This window comes from Bos javanicus, chromosome 15 (genome assembly GCF_032452875.1).
Source record: "Bos javanicus breed banteng chromosome 15, ARS-OSU_banteng_1.0, whole genome shotgun sequence".
NCBI classification, from domain to species: domain Eukaryota; kingdom Metazoa; phylum Chordata; class Mammalia; order Artiodactyla; family Bovidae; genus Bos; species Bos javanicus.
The window spans coordinates 77,489,729-77,501,203 of NC_083882.1; the positions used below are offsets into that span (position 1 = coordinate 77,489,729).

Here is an 11,475-nt window from a genome sequence, read left to right on the forward strand (position 1 = left end):
CTCCTGTGTAGTCTTACCCTTTGCTCTAAGTCCCATTCGCACTAACACTGCGTCCTCCCTGTCAGTGGAACCCCAGATACCCGAGCGCTTCTTCACTTGCAGCAAAAGCCAGGGATTCGCAGGCCTGGATTCACCATTAGACCCAACCCACTTACATCTTCACTGATTTTTTGCCTCCACCTTTGGGACTCTCCAAGGAGTTCAGGTCACTGGTCCTCAGGACGCCCTAGGAACCTGACCAAGGCCCCTCCCCAAGAAGAGGGGAGAGGTGGGCTGACTTGGCATCTGTGCCATCCCTGACCCCACTTTCTCATCAAGAAGGCCTCGTCCCCACTGACTGCATGGCTGTGAGGGTGGGCTCTACTGCACGAGAGCCACGTCCTGCTTGATGTGTTCCAGTATTCTTGCCTGGGAAATCCCATGGATAGAGGAGCCTGGCGGGCTACAGGGGTCGTGGGGTCACAAAGGGTCTGACACGACTGAACGACTGAGCATACACACACACCAGGAGGGAGTGCGTCGCTCTCCTCCGTGAGTGCAGACAGCAGACCAGGCCGGCTCTGTCCTCCTGAGCCCTAAGTCTCAAAGGGCCACAGAGAAGTAAGAGACTCCGATGTTCCAAGTCTGGCCAAGCCCAGGGTAAGAAAAGCCCCAGGGTCCCAAATCTCGGGAAATGGGCTGAACTGATTCCTACTTTCTGTGCAGCTCGAGCATCCTGTATCCATTCCCATGTCATCAAGTCCTCCCCATCCTTCCTCCCAATGCCCATCCTCCCTAAGTGCACCAGAAACCTCTGCCCAAGGCTCGGATTCCAAGGGACCTGCTGAAGTCCTAAGCCTTAGGAATACCAGGACCCAGCTTCTAAGCAATTCCAAGCAGAGCAGGAATGGGCTGATCATCCACAACCCCAGGAGCTAGCAACTCCTTCAAAGGGGTGAGGCGGAGATAGTTATTTTCTGCATGTCCAGCACTGGGCTGAGTGCCTCCACCCTTGTGATCTCATGGAATGGGGACAATCATCTGTTATCCTGAGGCCCAAGAGGTTGATGACTCGCCCAGGGTCACACAGCTTGTGAGTGGGGAGCTGGGGCCTGGACCTGCTTTCTGGGGCTCTCAGAAGGGCCGGATCGCAGGGCAGGGGAAGGAGGCAGAAGGAAGAGGAGCCAAGTGTGGAACAGACCGGGGGGTCAGGGGGACACAGGGGCCAAGGCAGTCAGAATTGGGGAGGAAGAGAAAGGCAAAAACATAGGAGAAAGAGTCACAGAAGGCGGTAGAGCGGAGTGAGGTGAGAAAGAGCGGGGAGGCTTTGGGGGGACACAGAGGAGGGCAAGAGGGGACAGCGCCGTGGGTTCTGGAAGGCTGCAGGCCCTGAGGAGCCCGCCTCCGTCTTCCTCAGCAGAGGAAAAGGGACCAGAGAGAGTCCGCAGTTTGCTGGAGGTCACCAGGAGCGTCTTGTTGACACCACAGCTCGAGTTTTTGTGGGCAAGAAATCGGTTTGAGATTAAAAAAACAAAACAAAACACTTAGGTGCTCCAGGGAGTGAGAGGCGAAACTGTTTTTTATTTTTATCTTTTTATTTGTTATTTATTTTTGGCTGTGCTGGGTCTCTGCTGAGGCATGTGGACTCTCTAATTGTGCTGTATGGGCTCAGAGGCCCCACGGCATCATGCAGGATCTCAGCTCCCCAACCGGGGATTGAACTTGTGTCCCCTGCATTGGAAGGCAGACTTTTAACCACTGGACCACCAGGGAAATCCCTGAAACAGTTTTTAAATTACGTTAATGTTTGAATAGGTAAAGATACACATGGTATGAAATTCAAAAGATAACAAAAGGGGAAATGGTTCTGTTCCCTGTTACCTGATTCTTGGATATTTTTTCTGGAGGAAGTCTAGCAGACAGAAGCACAGAGGCAGATAAACTCTTTTTTTAATTTCACACAGCAAGTAGCACACCAAACACACCATACTTTGGTTGTTTTTCCCCACTAAATCCATGCCCATGCCCACGCATATAGAGCCGTCTTGTTCTTTTTAATGACTATGTAGTATTCTACTGTTTGGGTAAACTGTGGTAGCTTCACATCCTGAGAGACCTCATTCATTCAAAAAACTGCAGGAAACATTTACGTACAATTTAAAAGATAATTATAAAGCGCACACGTATGTAACCACCATCCAGGTCAAGAAATAAAACACTGTCAGCACTCCAGAAGCTTCCCCCAAATGTCCTGCCTCTCTCTAGAAGGAAGACTATCCTAACTTTTCCAGTAATGATTTCCCTGTTTCTTTACAGCTTTCCCACTTAAGTAAACATCTCTAACAATACAGTTTTTACCTTAACAGGTTTTAATCTTTATATGAAGAGAATCATGGTGTAAACATTCTTGTTGCACGTAGCTGTTGTCCATTTTCATTGCGTATAGCCTTCCATTGTTGCAAAAAGCTATTTAACCAGTCTCTTACTGATGGATATTCAGATCATTTCCAGTCTTCTGCTATTACAAATAATACTGCAATAGGCAAAATTTGCTCATTTACGCACACGCAAGTATACGTCTAGGATAAATGCCCCAAAGTTGAAATACTGGGTCAAAGAGTAGTGCTTTTTTTTTTTTTTTTTTTGCAGGAAAGCTAGAGAGGAGTGTCTCCTGGAATAGTTGGGGGACGATGTGAGTGAAAGTTCATTTCCAGGACTGGCGGGATTGCAGTGCTGGCTCCAGGCGGCAGTCCTCACGCCTTTGCCTCTGCTTGTTTCTAAAAAACATCCTTCATCTGTAAAGAACAAAACCCATGTTTCTGCCTTACACGAAAACCATGTAGGAGAAAGGCCTGCTTCTGCAGAAGCAAATGCTCAAAGGGAGAGACACTACAATGTTACAAAGTCTTTCTCTGTATTTAATTTTCCAAGTCTAATCTTGACAGTTAAGAGACTTGACAGTGCCAAGAAAATCACCACAACCAAGTACAGGCTTGAGTCAAAAATCTTTGTGCACCTCCCTGCAGACACTAATAAATAGTATCAGGAATTACCTAAAATAGAAACAAAAAGTCCTTCAATTGTAAGTAATATTGAAAACGCCACAGCTTTCCATCTTAACTCATTGGAAAAGAGACCAGAGAGTTATTTAGATGCTATCAATGCAGGTGCCCAGATAGTTCTTTAATTTTTAAATTTTCATTTTTATTTTTTTTATTGAAGTACACAGAAATTTTTGACTTACCTCTTTTGAAGTCAAAAGAGACATTTTTTTTCAGTTGATATATAAGTGATGTATATAACATTTTATTAGTTTTAGCCTGTGTGCTGCATGCATTTTTAACTCTTAACTAAATAGGTAGATAAACATGGGCTTCCCAGGTGGCTTAGCAGTAAAGAATCTGCCTGCCAATGCAGGAGACACAGGTTTGATCCCTGAGTTGGGAAGATCCCCGGGAGGAGGAAGGGGCAACCCACTCCAGTATTCTTGCCTGGGAAATCCCATGGACAGAGGAGCCTGGCAGGCTACAGTCCACGGGGTTCTCAAAAGAGCCGGACACGACTGAGCGATTAAACAACGAGACGCATGTAGAGATACTGTCGCATTGTCTCAAGTGAAGGTTCCCCCCACTTATCCTCCCACCAGCAGCCAGTGAGATTGCTGTTCCCACCCTCGCTGGACAAGCGGGCGGCCACGCAGGGCTGGGCCCTGCAGAGAGGGCCAGGCGGTCAGGCAGGCCTGGGTGGTGGGGCGCTGGGTGGCCTTTGCCTGCACTGGGCTGGGCGACTGCTGGGGTAGGCTGGGTGCTATTGCAATCACAAGGCAGGCAGGCAACAGGAAACACGGGGCCCACGTCCTGGACGCTGAGCGCACATGGGGGAGCGTCGTGGCCCCTTCTCTCGCAGGCCCCTCAACCTCAGCCCCAAAGAGCTCCAGACGCCCTCCACCCTTGCGAGCGACTGGTCCCGACGGGACGCGACGGGGCGCATGGGAGGACTCAGGCCTCGCACAGCGAGCTGGGAAAGGTGACCAGAAAGAGCTGAGCCCGTGTACAGAAATGGCCGTCTTGCAACTTCCTCTCATGGTTGAGACACTGGGAGGGCTCCCTGGGCCCCTCCAAGCTCTGAGCTCCGGTCCGAGAGCCGGGCTGGCTCTGGAGTGTGTTAGGACATCTTACAAATATTTGCTCAGGGCCTCCAAGGGTCAGGCGACCAGACAGGCAAAGGCCCCTGTCCTCCAGGGGCTGATTCTGGAGCAGGCGGGGTTGGTGGGGGGGGCAGGGGACACACGGAGCAGGGAGGAGGAGGCAAGCGCAATAGGAAAGGGAATTGCCCAGTTTAGGGCTGCAGCAGTGCGGGGGAGGGGGGCGCATTTGCAGTGTGAAGGGGAGCAGGGCAGGCCTCGTGGAGAAATGGAGCATGGGGTCACTGAACCACCCCTGGGAACAAATGGACGAACCAGCCAAGCAGACACCTGGGAGAAGAGCTCCAGGCGGGGGGACCAGCAAGGGGCCAGTGTGAGCAGAGCCAGGGTGGGAGAGGGTGGCGGACGCTGAGGAACATTGCGCATCGTGTGGAATACGGTCCTGACTCCGGGAGAATAGGAGCACCACCGCAAAGTTCACTTTCTCATTCAGATCTGAAGTTGGGGCTCTTACCATCCCCCCGGGACAGTGGAGGAAACTGAGGCTCAGAAGGGGGTCCATGACTCAGCCAATCGAGAGACAGGCGAGGCTTAAACCAGGTCTACTGGAGACCCGGGTGGTGCCCAGGGCAGGCGCCCATAAAGTGCCGGGGGCCGGGACCAAGGAGGCAGCACCGCTGGCTGAGGCCCTCATCGCCCGGCACTAACTCACCCCACCTCCCATGACCCTGTGAATCTAGTACCAGTACCGTTTTACAGACAAGGGTCACGGGGTGCAGCTGGCAAGGGGGCTGCCCAAGGACACACAGCTGGCCCAGGGGGTGTGTGCGGGTGGCCCTGGGGCATGTGCTTCCGCGGCTGCCTCCATCTCGAGTTTCTCCTGTGGGTGCTTTCCTACCTAAACGTGCTCCTTAGCTCTGGCTTGTTCACAGGCTGAAGTCCAAAGCTCTGAGTCCTGTGCCGGAGTCCGCCGCCCCCCTCCAACACCCTGGCCAGCCTTTCCCACCCTCCCCCACCCCAAGTGGACCAGCCCTGCCCCCACCTCCAGCCCAAAGACACTACTCAACATTCCCAGAACCTCTTTCTCAATCTCCCACGGCCTTTGCTCACAGTCCCACCCCCTTTTACACTCGAAGGCCTCCTCCATCTTTTTTTTTTTCTCCTCCATCTTTTGACGGCTCCCCTTCTCCAGGCTAAGACGCTCCCTTCCCAGGTCACACCTCCATCTCCCCCCCCACCTCCACCGCCCTGCTGAGTCTCTCCTGGCACTCTGCACCAGCTCCTGCCCACCTCCCCACTCCCTCCCACACTCCCACCGGGTCCCTGGCCCCAGGGGCTAAGCAGCAGAGATCTTCAGAGTGGCCCGATCTCCCATGCCCTGAATCTCAGCTCTCCCCCCACAACCCCCCTCCACACCCTTGTCTCCTGTTGACCAGGCCTTTCAGACGGGGAGCTCACCTCCTGGCCACATCACTCAGCCTCCGGCACCTCAAACCCACCGCCACCCACAGCGACTTCCTCCTGCTCACCACGGGCAGCACCCGCCCTGCTCGCTCAGTGAGGACAGGAGCCACTCCCCCCCACTCTGCAAGGCCCCCCCCTCTTCTGTGGAGCCCCCGACACCATCCTCTCCTATCTAGGCACCCCTGGATCCTTCCCTACCACTGGCTGTGTAGCCCCTTCCCCTCCCCGAAGCTCAGAGGCCTCGATTCTGTAGAGGTGCCAACAAGACTCAGCTGCAGCATGGTCCAGAGGGCAGAAAGAGACAATCTGTGTGAGCCTCTCCCTTGTATACAGTAGGCTTTCAATTAGTGCGCGTTTCCCTCACTGGCCTCCACAATGCTGAGTGACCCTCGTGGAGGTTAGAGTATGGCTCTAGAGACCTTGATTTCAAATCCTATCCCTGCCCTGTGTTTGCCGTGTGGCTGGGGACAAGTCACTTCTCAGAGCCTCGGTATTGTCATCTATAAAGTGGGGGCAACAGCAGGATACACCCCAGGAGGCTAAGAGAATTAGAGACCACACTGGATATGTTTCTATCTGATGCGCACACCCAGCCTCCCTCTGGAGGAGGAAGGCTCGGCCCTGTCTCCAAGGGCTCAGGATCTCTGCGGCCCTCAGTTCCTTGGAAGCTCCCGCCCCCTGGCCTTCCAAAGACTCCTTGGAAAAGCAGAGCAACGTGAGGAGCCAAGAAGCTGTCGGACGAGAGCCTTAAGAGAGCAGCCTCTCGCCCTCCTTTGCCCTGCCTGCCCTTCTCTGCTCCTCCCTGCCTGAGCAACCAGCTCTCAGGAGAAGACTGAGGAGCCCCAGGTCTGGAGTAGGGATGCTGTGGTAGGAAGAGGCTAATCAATACCAAGCTCCTGTCATGGGCCAGTGCGCTAGACATTTACAACAAAGCGCCGGCAAAGGGATCGATTTTAATAGATGAGAAATGGGCCTCAGAGCCAACCCTTATACCGCTTCAGGACGGAAAGCAGAAAGAGCCAGAATCAGGGTCGGACCAGGCTTATCTTACTCCACAGTCTGTGCTCTCAGCCCAAAGCTGCCCCAGCGTGTGTGCTGGGAGCCAGCAGGACAGGGAACTCTGTGCCCGGTGCGTGAGTGGGAGGGTGCTGAGGGGGCCGGTGAGTGAGGCGCTGACTTGATTTCCAGGCTGTGGGATTCCAGGCTAGTCTGAAGCTAGGGGTCCCTGGGCAAGCGCGAGGGGCAAGGAGTAGACAGGCCTGGACCCGGAAGGAGTTAAATGCATAAGGGGCCTGGGTGAATCAGAGGCTCCGCAGGCTGAGATGGAAATTCCCTGTGCATGGCGTGTGGTCACCCAGAAAAGGGAAACGGTGCTTTTCGGAGCAGAGGACGGCGGGGGCTCCAACCCGGGAGCAGATGCCTGCCTGGGTGGGGCTGGCGAGGGCGTCGTGACCAAGGAGGCCTGGCTTCCGGGTGGGAAGAAGGAGGCAAGGAGCCATGAAGCCAGGCCAGGCCTGGTCATTCTGTGGTGTGTCCATGGGCCTTGACAGATGAATAGGAGTTCACCGGGCCCAGAGGAAGAAAGGGCACTTGACTCGAACTGTGGGAAGCACTAGAGCCCAGGCCCAGGGGTGGGACTCAGCATGGAGAGCCCGTCTCCCCGGGCTTTTGTTGGGGACCTCTTTCCCATCCCACCCGAGGGACCCCTCCTTGCCCGGGAACCACCCATCGCCCTCTCCTGGGTCTCCCAGACTCAGTCTCCCTTCCAGAGTCCTCGCATCTTGTCACCCATCTGCCTCCCGCACAGGACTGTGGGCAGGCACCATGTCCTGGCTCCAGAGACAGCTTCTGCCTGCTGTGTTTGAGCACTGACAATCCACGAAGAGGATTCTGACGTTCAGAGAAGTTAGGCGAAATGCAGCCCGCTGGCTGGGGCTGAGGGGGATGCGGGAGCCAGGGCTCTGCTTCAGCTGGGACTTGGTGGGAGGCATGGAGTGGGGCAGGCAGAGCCTTCTCCTGGGGCCGTGGAGGGGGACCTGGGCCGCTGACGACCAGGTCTGGCAGCTCCAGGGTCCAAGGCCTGCGTCTCCCTCAAGCTTCGGGACAGCCTGGCTTCCTGCCTTGTCCCCGGGGCTGGGAAACTTGTGTCCTCCCTGGGAAGGAGATGGGCGGATGAGATGGAGCCAGGGCCAGTCAGATGGACAGACAAGGGGACTGGGTGTCGGGAAACCCTGACTCCCGGTCCAGACACTTGCCCACTGCGTAGCCTGGGACGCGCGCCTTGCCCTCTGCGTCCCAGCATCCATTTCTGATGGAGACGGTGGGACAGGCTCTATCTGGGGATGAAAAGAACCGACCCGCTCTGCGCCATCGTGAGAGAGCTTGTTCATGATTTGAAACAAGTGTTCCTTGTGCTGTCTTCTGTCTCTTCCTAGAACAATCCCCCGCTGCAGCGCCAGTCCTGCCTGTGGTTCCCAAGCAGTGTGAGCCGTGGTCTCAGGCCCAGCATCCATCTGTCCCAGCTCAACTCTGCCCCGCAAGAGGGCCTGTGACCCACACCAGCCGGATGAGGGGGCTGAAGCCCATCTCACAGACAGTAGATGGCTGGGGCTTCCCACCCAGAAACAAGCCCCCTGGAAGGCCCCGGGTGCCCCCAGGCCCACTGCAGTGCCCCAGATTCCTTGCCCCCACCATCCCCCCCGGAAAAGGTCAAGGAGCTGCTGGAGCGGCTACCCTCGGGCAGGGCCGAGCAGCGTCATGGCGGCCATCAGGGCTGGAGCTTTTCCAGTCACGAAGGGGAACTGAGAACTGTGGGAATGTGCTTTGGGCAGGCCAGAGTGGGCCGGGCCCTGGTGGGAGGGGGCTGCTCCAAGAAGCCCAGGCTCATGGGGTCCTGGGTGGGGGTGAGGAGTTGAAGGGGACCCCCCCACCTCCAACCAAGAGGCTGAAGGGCCGGGGACGGGGTGTGTGGGGGTCACTGTGAGGTCCTGGCAGGTTGTCCAGAGAGAGCTGGCCGGGGCAGTGGGAGGTTGGGGAGCTGTGTGGGGAAGGAAAGAGGAAGCCGTGTGGAGCGGGGGAGGGGGCCGCGGGGGATGGAGTGGGGGCCGGGGGGCCTGGAGCCACTCTGGCCGCAGCCACTTCGCTTCTCCCGGTTTCGGTTTGTAAATAGCTGCTGGCTCCGTGCGGGCGGGATGGGTCCTGCCCCTTCTGTGGCCCGTGTCCAGGCAGGTCCAGGTCTGAGCTGCACAGGCTCCCGCCCTGGGTTTGAGGACCCTCCACCATGGGCATCGAGGCTGGCCCGGCCTTTGGCCTTGATGGGCAGGTTCTGGCGGGCCCAGTTCTGGGCAGCCCCAACCTGTGGTCACTGAGGTAATACAGCTGGGATAGAACTTGATGACTTGGCCAACACTGGGCTTATTTATAACTGGGCCTCCGTGGGCAGAAGAGCAGCTGCGGAGCCGCCAACTCAGCACTTGGGCTGACCCCAGGCACCAAGGCAGGGGACGCGATGGCAGCGGCCAGGCCAGCCTCCCAGCCCCTCAGGCTGAGCACCAGGGTCTTGGGATCCTGGAGGCCTCTCTGGCTGGAACCAGTCCTTGGCCGTCCGCGATGGACAGGCCTTGAGACTGAGGAGATGCCACTCAGGAAGTGGGCCCCTCAGAACCTCCTGGGCCGAGTGGGGTGGCTGAACTCAGTCAGTGGACCGGTCAATTCCCCCAGGGGCACCCAGGCCTCGGCCTTCCTGCAAAGAAATTCTTCCTCCAGACGTCAGATGCTGTCAGCAATCTCCACAAGCAGCCAAGTCATCTGCCCTCCCCTTCTTGCAAGAGCAGCTTGAAAACAAAACAAAACACATTCGGGGAAAAGGCAATGCCAAGTTCCCGACGCCTGGCCCTGGTGGTGGAACCTCCAGGCACCTGATGCCTGGAGAAGGCTCTGGGCCCTCCCGAGGCCCACGTGTCATGCCACACAGGCACCCACCTCCTTGCCAGACAGAGGAGAAGGGCTGGCCCTGCCCCTAGCCCTACTCGTCTTTCTCCTGAGAAAGAATGTGAGGGCGTACCAGACCCTTTCCTAACATTTGTAGGAATACAGAGGATCCGGAGATCTTTCTCCCGCTCGGAATCCTTCCGAGTCAACCTTGTCTGCCACCATTCTAGGTCTGTCCCATCCGCAGCCTGTCTCCCTAACCTGGTGCTGGCCTTTCCCGGCCTCCACACCTCAATTGGAAGTCTGGTTCCCCCAGCAGCTGTGCTCTCCCCTGCCCCTGTCTCTCCAAATCCCTCTCTGTCCAGGCCTACGCCAAGCCCCACCTTGGAGGGTCCCAGTCTCAGGGCCCATCTTGTCCTCAAAGCTGAGGCTCTTGGGATGGAAAATATCAAGGAACGTCAGAATTGGGCCTGAAATGCGTGAGGGATTTTAGACTCTGAGTACCATGATCATCTCACGTGAAAGAGGAAACCAAGGCCTGGGGTGGGTCAGGGATGGCCAGAGGCACTCAGAGAACAAAGGACAGAGCTGGGACCAGAGCTCCCGTCCCTGGACCTCGGACCCTCTGGACCACCTGCTCGGCCTCGGGCAGCCCTGCCTGGCCCCTTCCTCTTGGCAGAAGCTGTTGGGGATGGGAGGCATGGGGGCCCTGGGGTTGGGGGGTAACTCGGGCCATCTACTGCCCGGGTCGGGGCCTGGGGTGCGGGCCCACTCAGGCCCCTCTGGGCAGGGTCGGCGCGCCGCCCTGCCTGGAGCCACCCCGGCTGCAGCTGCCCCTGTTTCCACATCGGCAGCAGCAAGTCCGGCGCCTGAGAAAACAGGAAGCGCCCAGTCACCACAGGAAGCGTGTGTGCGCAGCCTCCCCGCCCCCGGGCCATTGCAAAATGCCAACAGCCCGGTTACCACAGGCACCACACCGCGGCAGCCGGGACGCTCCGCCGCCAGGTCCGCCCCGGGGGCCGGGCCGTCGGACTTCAGCCCTCACCTGCCTGGCCCCGGCCTCGGCCGATGTCCAACGGGGGCAGGGGGGCGGCCTCGAGGAGCCGGAGGCCTGGGCTTCGGGCCTCCCGCCTTCCTCTGGGTGCTCAGCCCCATCCCCCAGAGGCGGCTGAACCAGGCCCCCTCTGGCCATCGAGAAATCAGAATATGGGGTCAGGGGTCACAGAGAAGCCGCCTCTCCGGCCTAAGGGTTAGCGCGGGAGGACTATTTGATGGCCTTCGACCTGACCGGGCTCCATCCGCCAGCCTCCCGAGGCCGCGGCCTCAGAGCCCGCCACCCCCACAGCCCCTGGGAGCTGTCTGCCGTCAACTCCACACCTGCCACACCCTCTCGGCCCGGCCCCAGCCCTTCCCGACCGAGACTGAGCCCGCCCCTGGGGTCCTGCCCCGGGCCAGCCTTGGGGGGGCCGGGAGCGGGGGTGGGAGTCGGGGCCTCTCCTCGTCCGCCCTACCTGCTCCGACTCACCTCTCCTTTACGGCTCCCAGCGCCGGGGCTCACCCTTTGGAAGGAGATGGGAGTCCCGCAGGGCCTGTACTGCTCCAGCCCCGCGGACAGCAAGGAAAAGAGAAGAGAGCAGAGCATTTCATGGCTATAATAAATCAAAGGGGGAAGTCGGAGCAGGAGAAATAAGAAACTTCCCTACCCTGGGCACAGGGACCTGCCAGGCGGCAGCCCCCGGCACCCCACGGCTTTCCCTCCTCCTCCCTGCATCCCTGGCGGGGGGGTGGGGGGCCGGATAGGGTGTCTTTTCCCCTAGGCCGAGGTACCCCACCTGCCCGGAGGTCCCCTGGGAACCCTGAAGGCCCAGGCTCAGCACTGGGCCTCAGTTTCCTCCAAATGGGCACGGGGAGATTCAACAAGGCTGTTCCTCTGAGGAGGCAAGGGCTTAGACTGCCCT

At 57.8% G+C, this 11,475-nt stretch overlaps 1 protein-coding gene across 1 annotated transcript in view; it reads right to left on the reverse strand.

The window, feature by feature from the left end:
• The window catches only part of SPI1 (Spi-1 proto-oncogene), a 29,540-nt gene extending 18,366 nt beyond the window's left edge, over positions 1 to 11,174 (reverse strand). The window contains exon 1 of the mRNA XM_061381445.1: positions 11,043 to 11,174. Within this exon, the coding sequence (XP_061237429.1) occupies positions 11,043 to 11,159 (117 nt within the window). The 5' untranslated portion in view covers positions 11,160 to 11,174. The remainder of the gene's footprint in view (positions 1 to 11,042) is intronic.
• Positions 11,175 to 11,475: the final 301 nt, after the last annotated feature.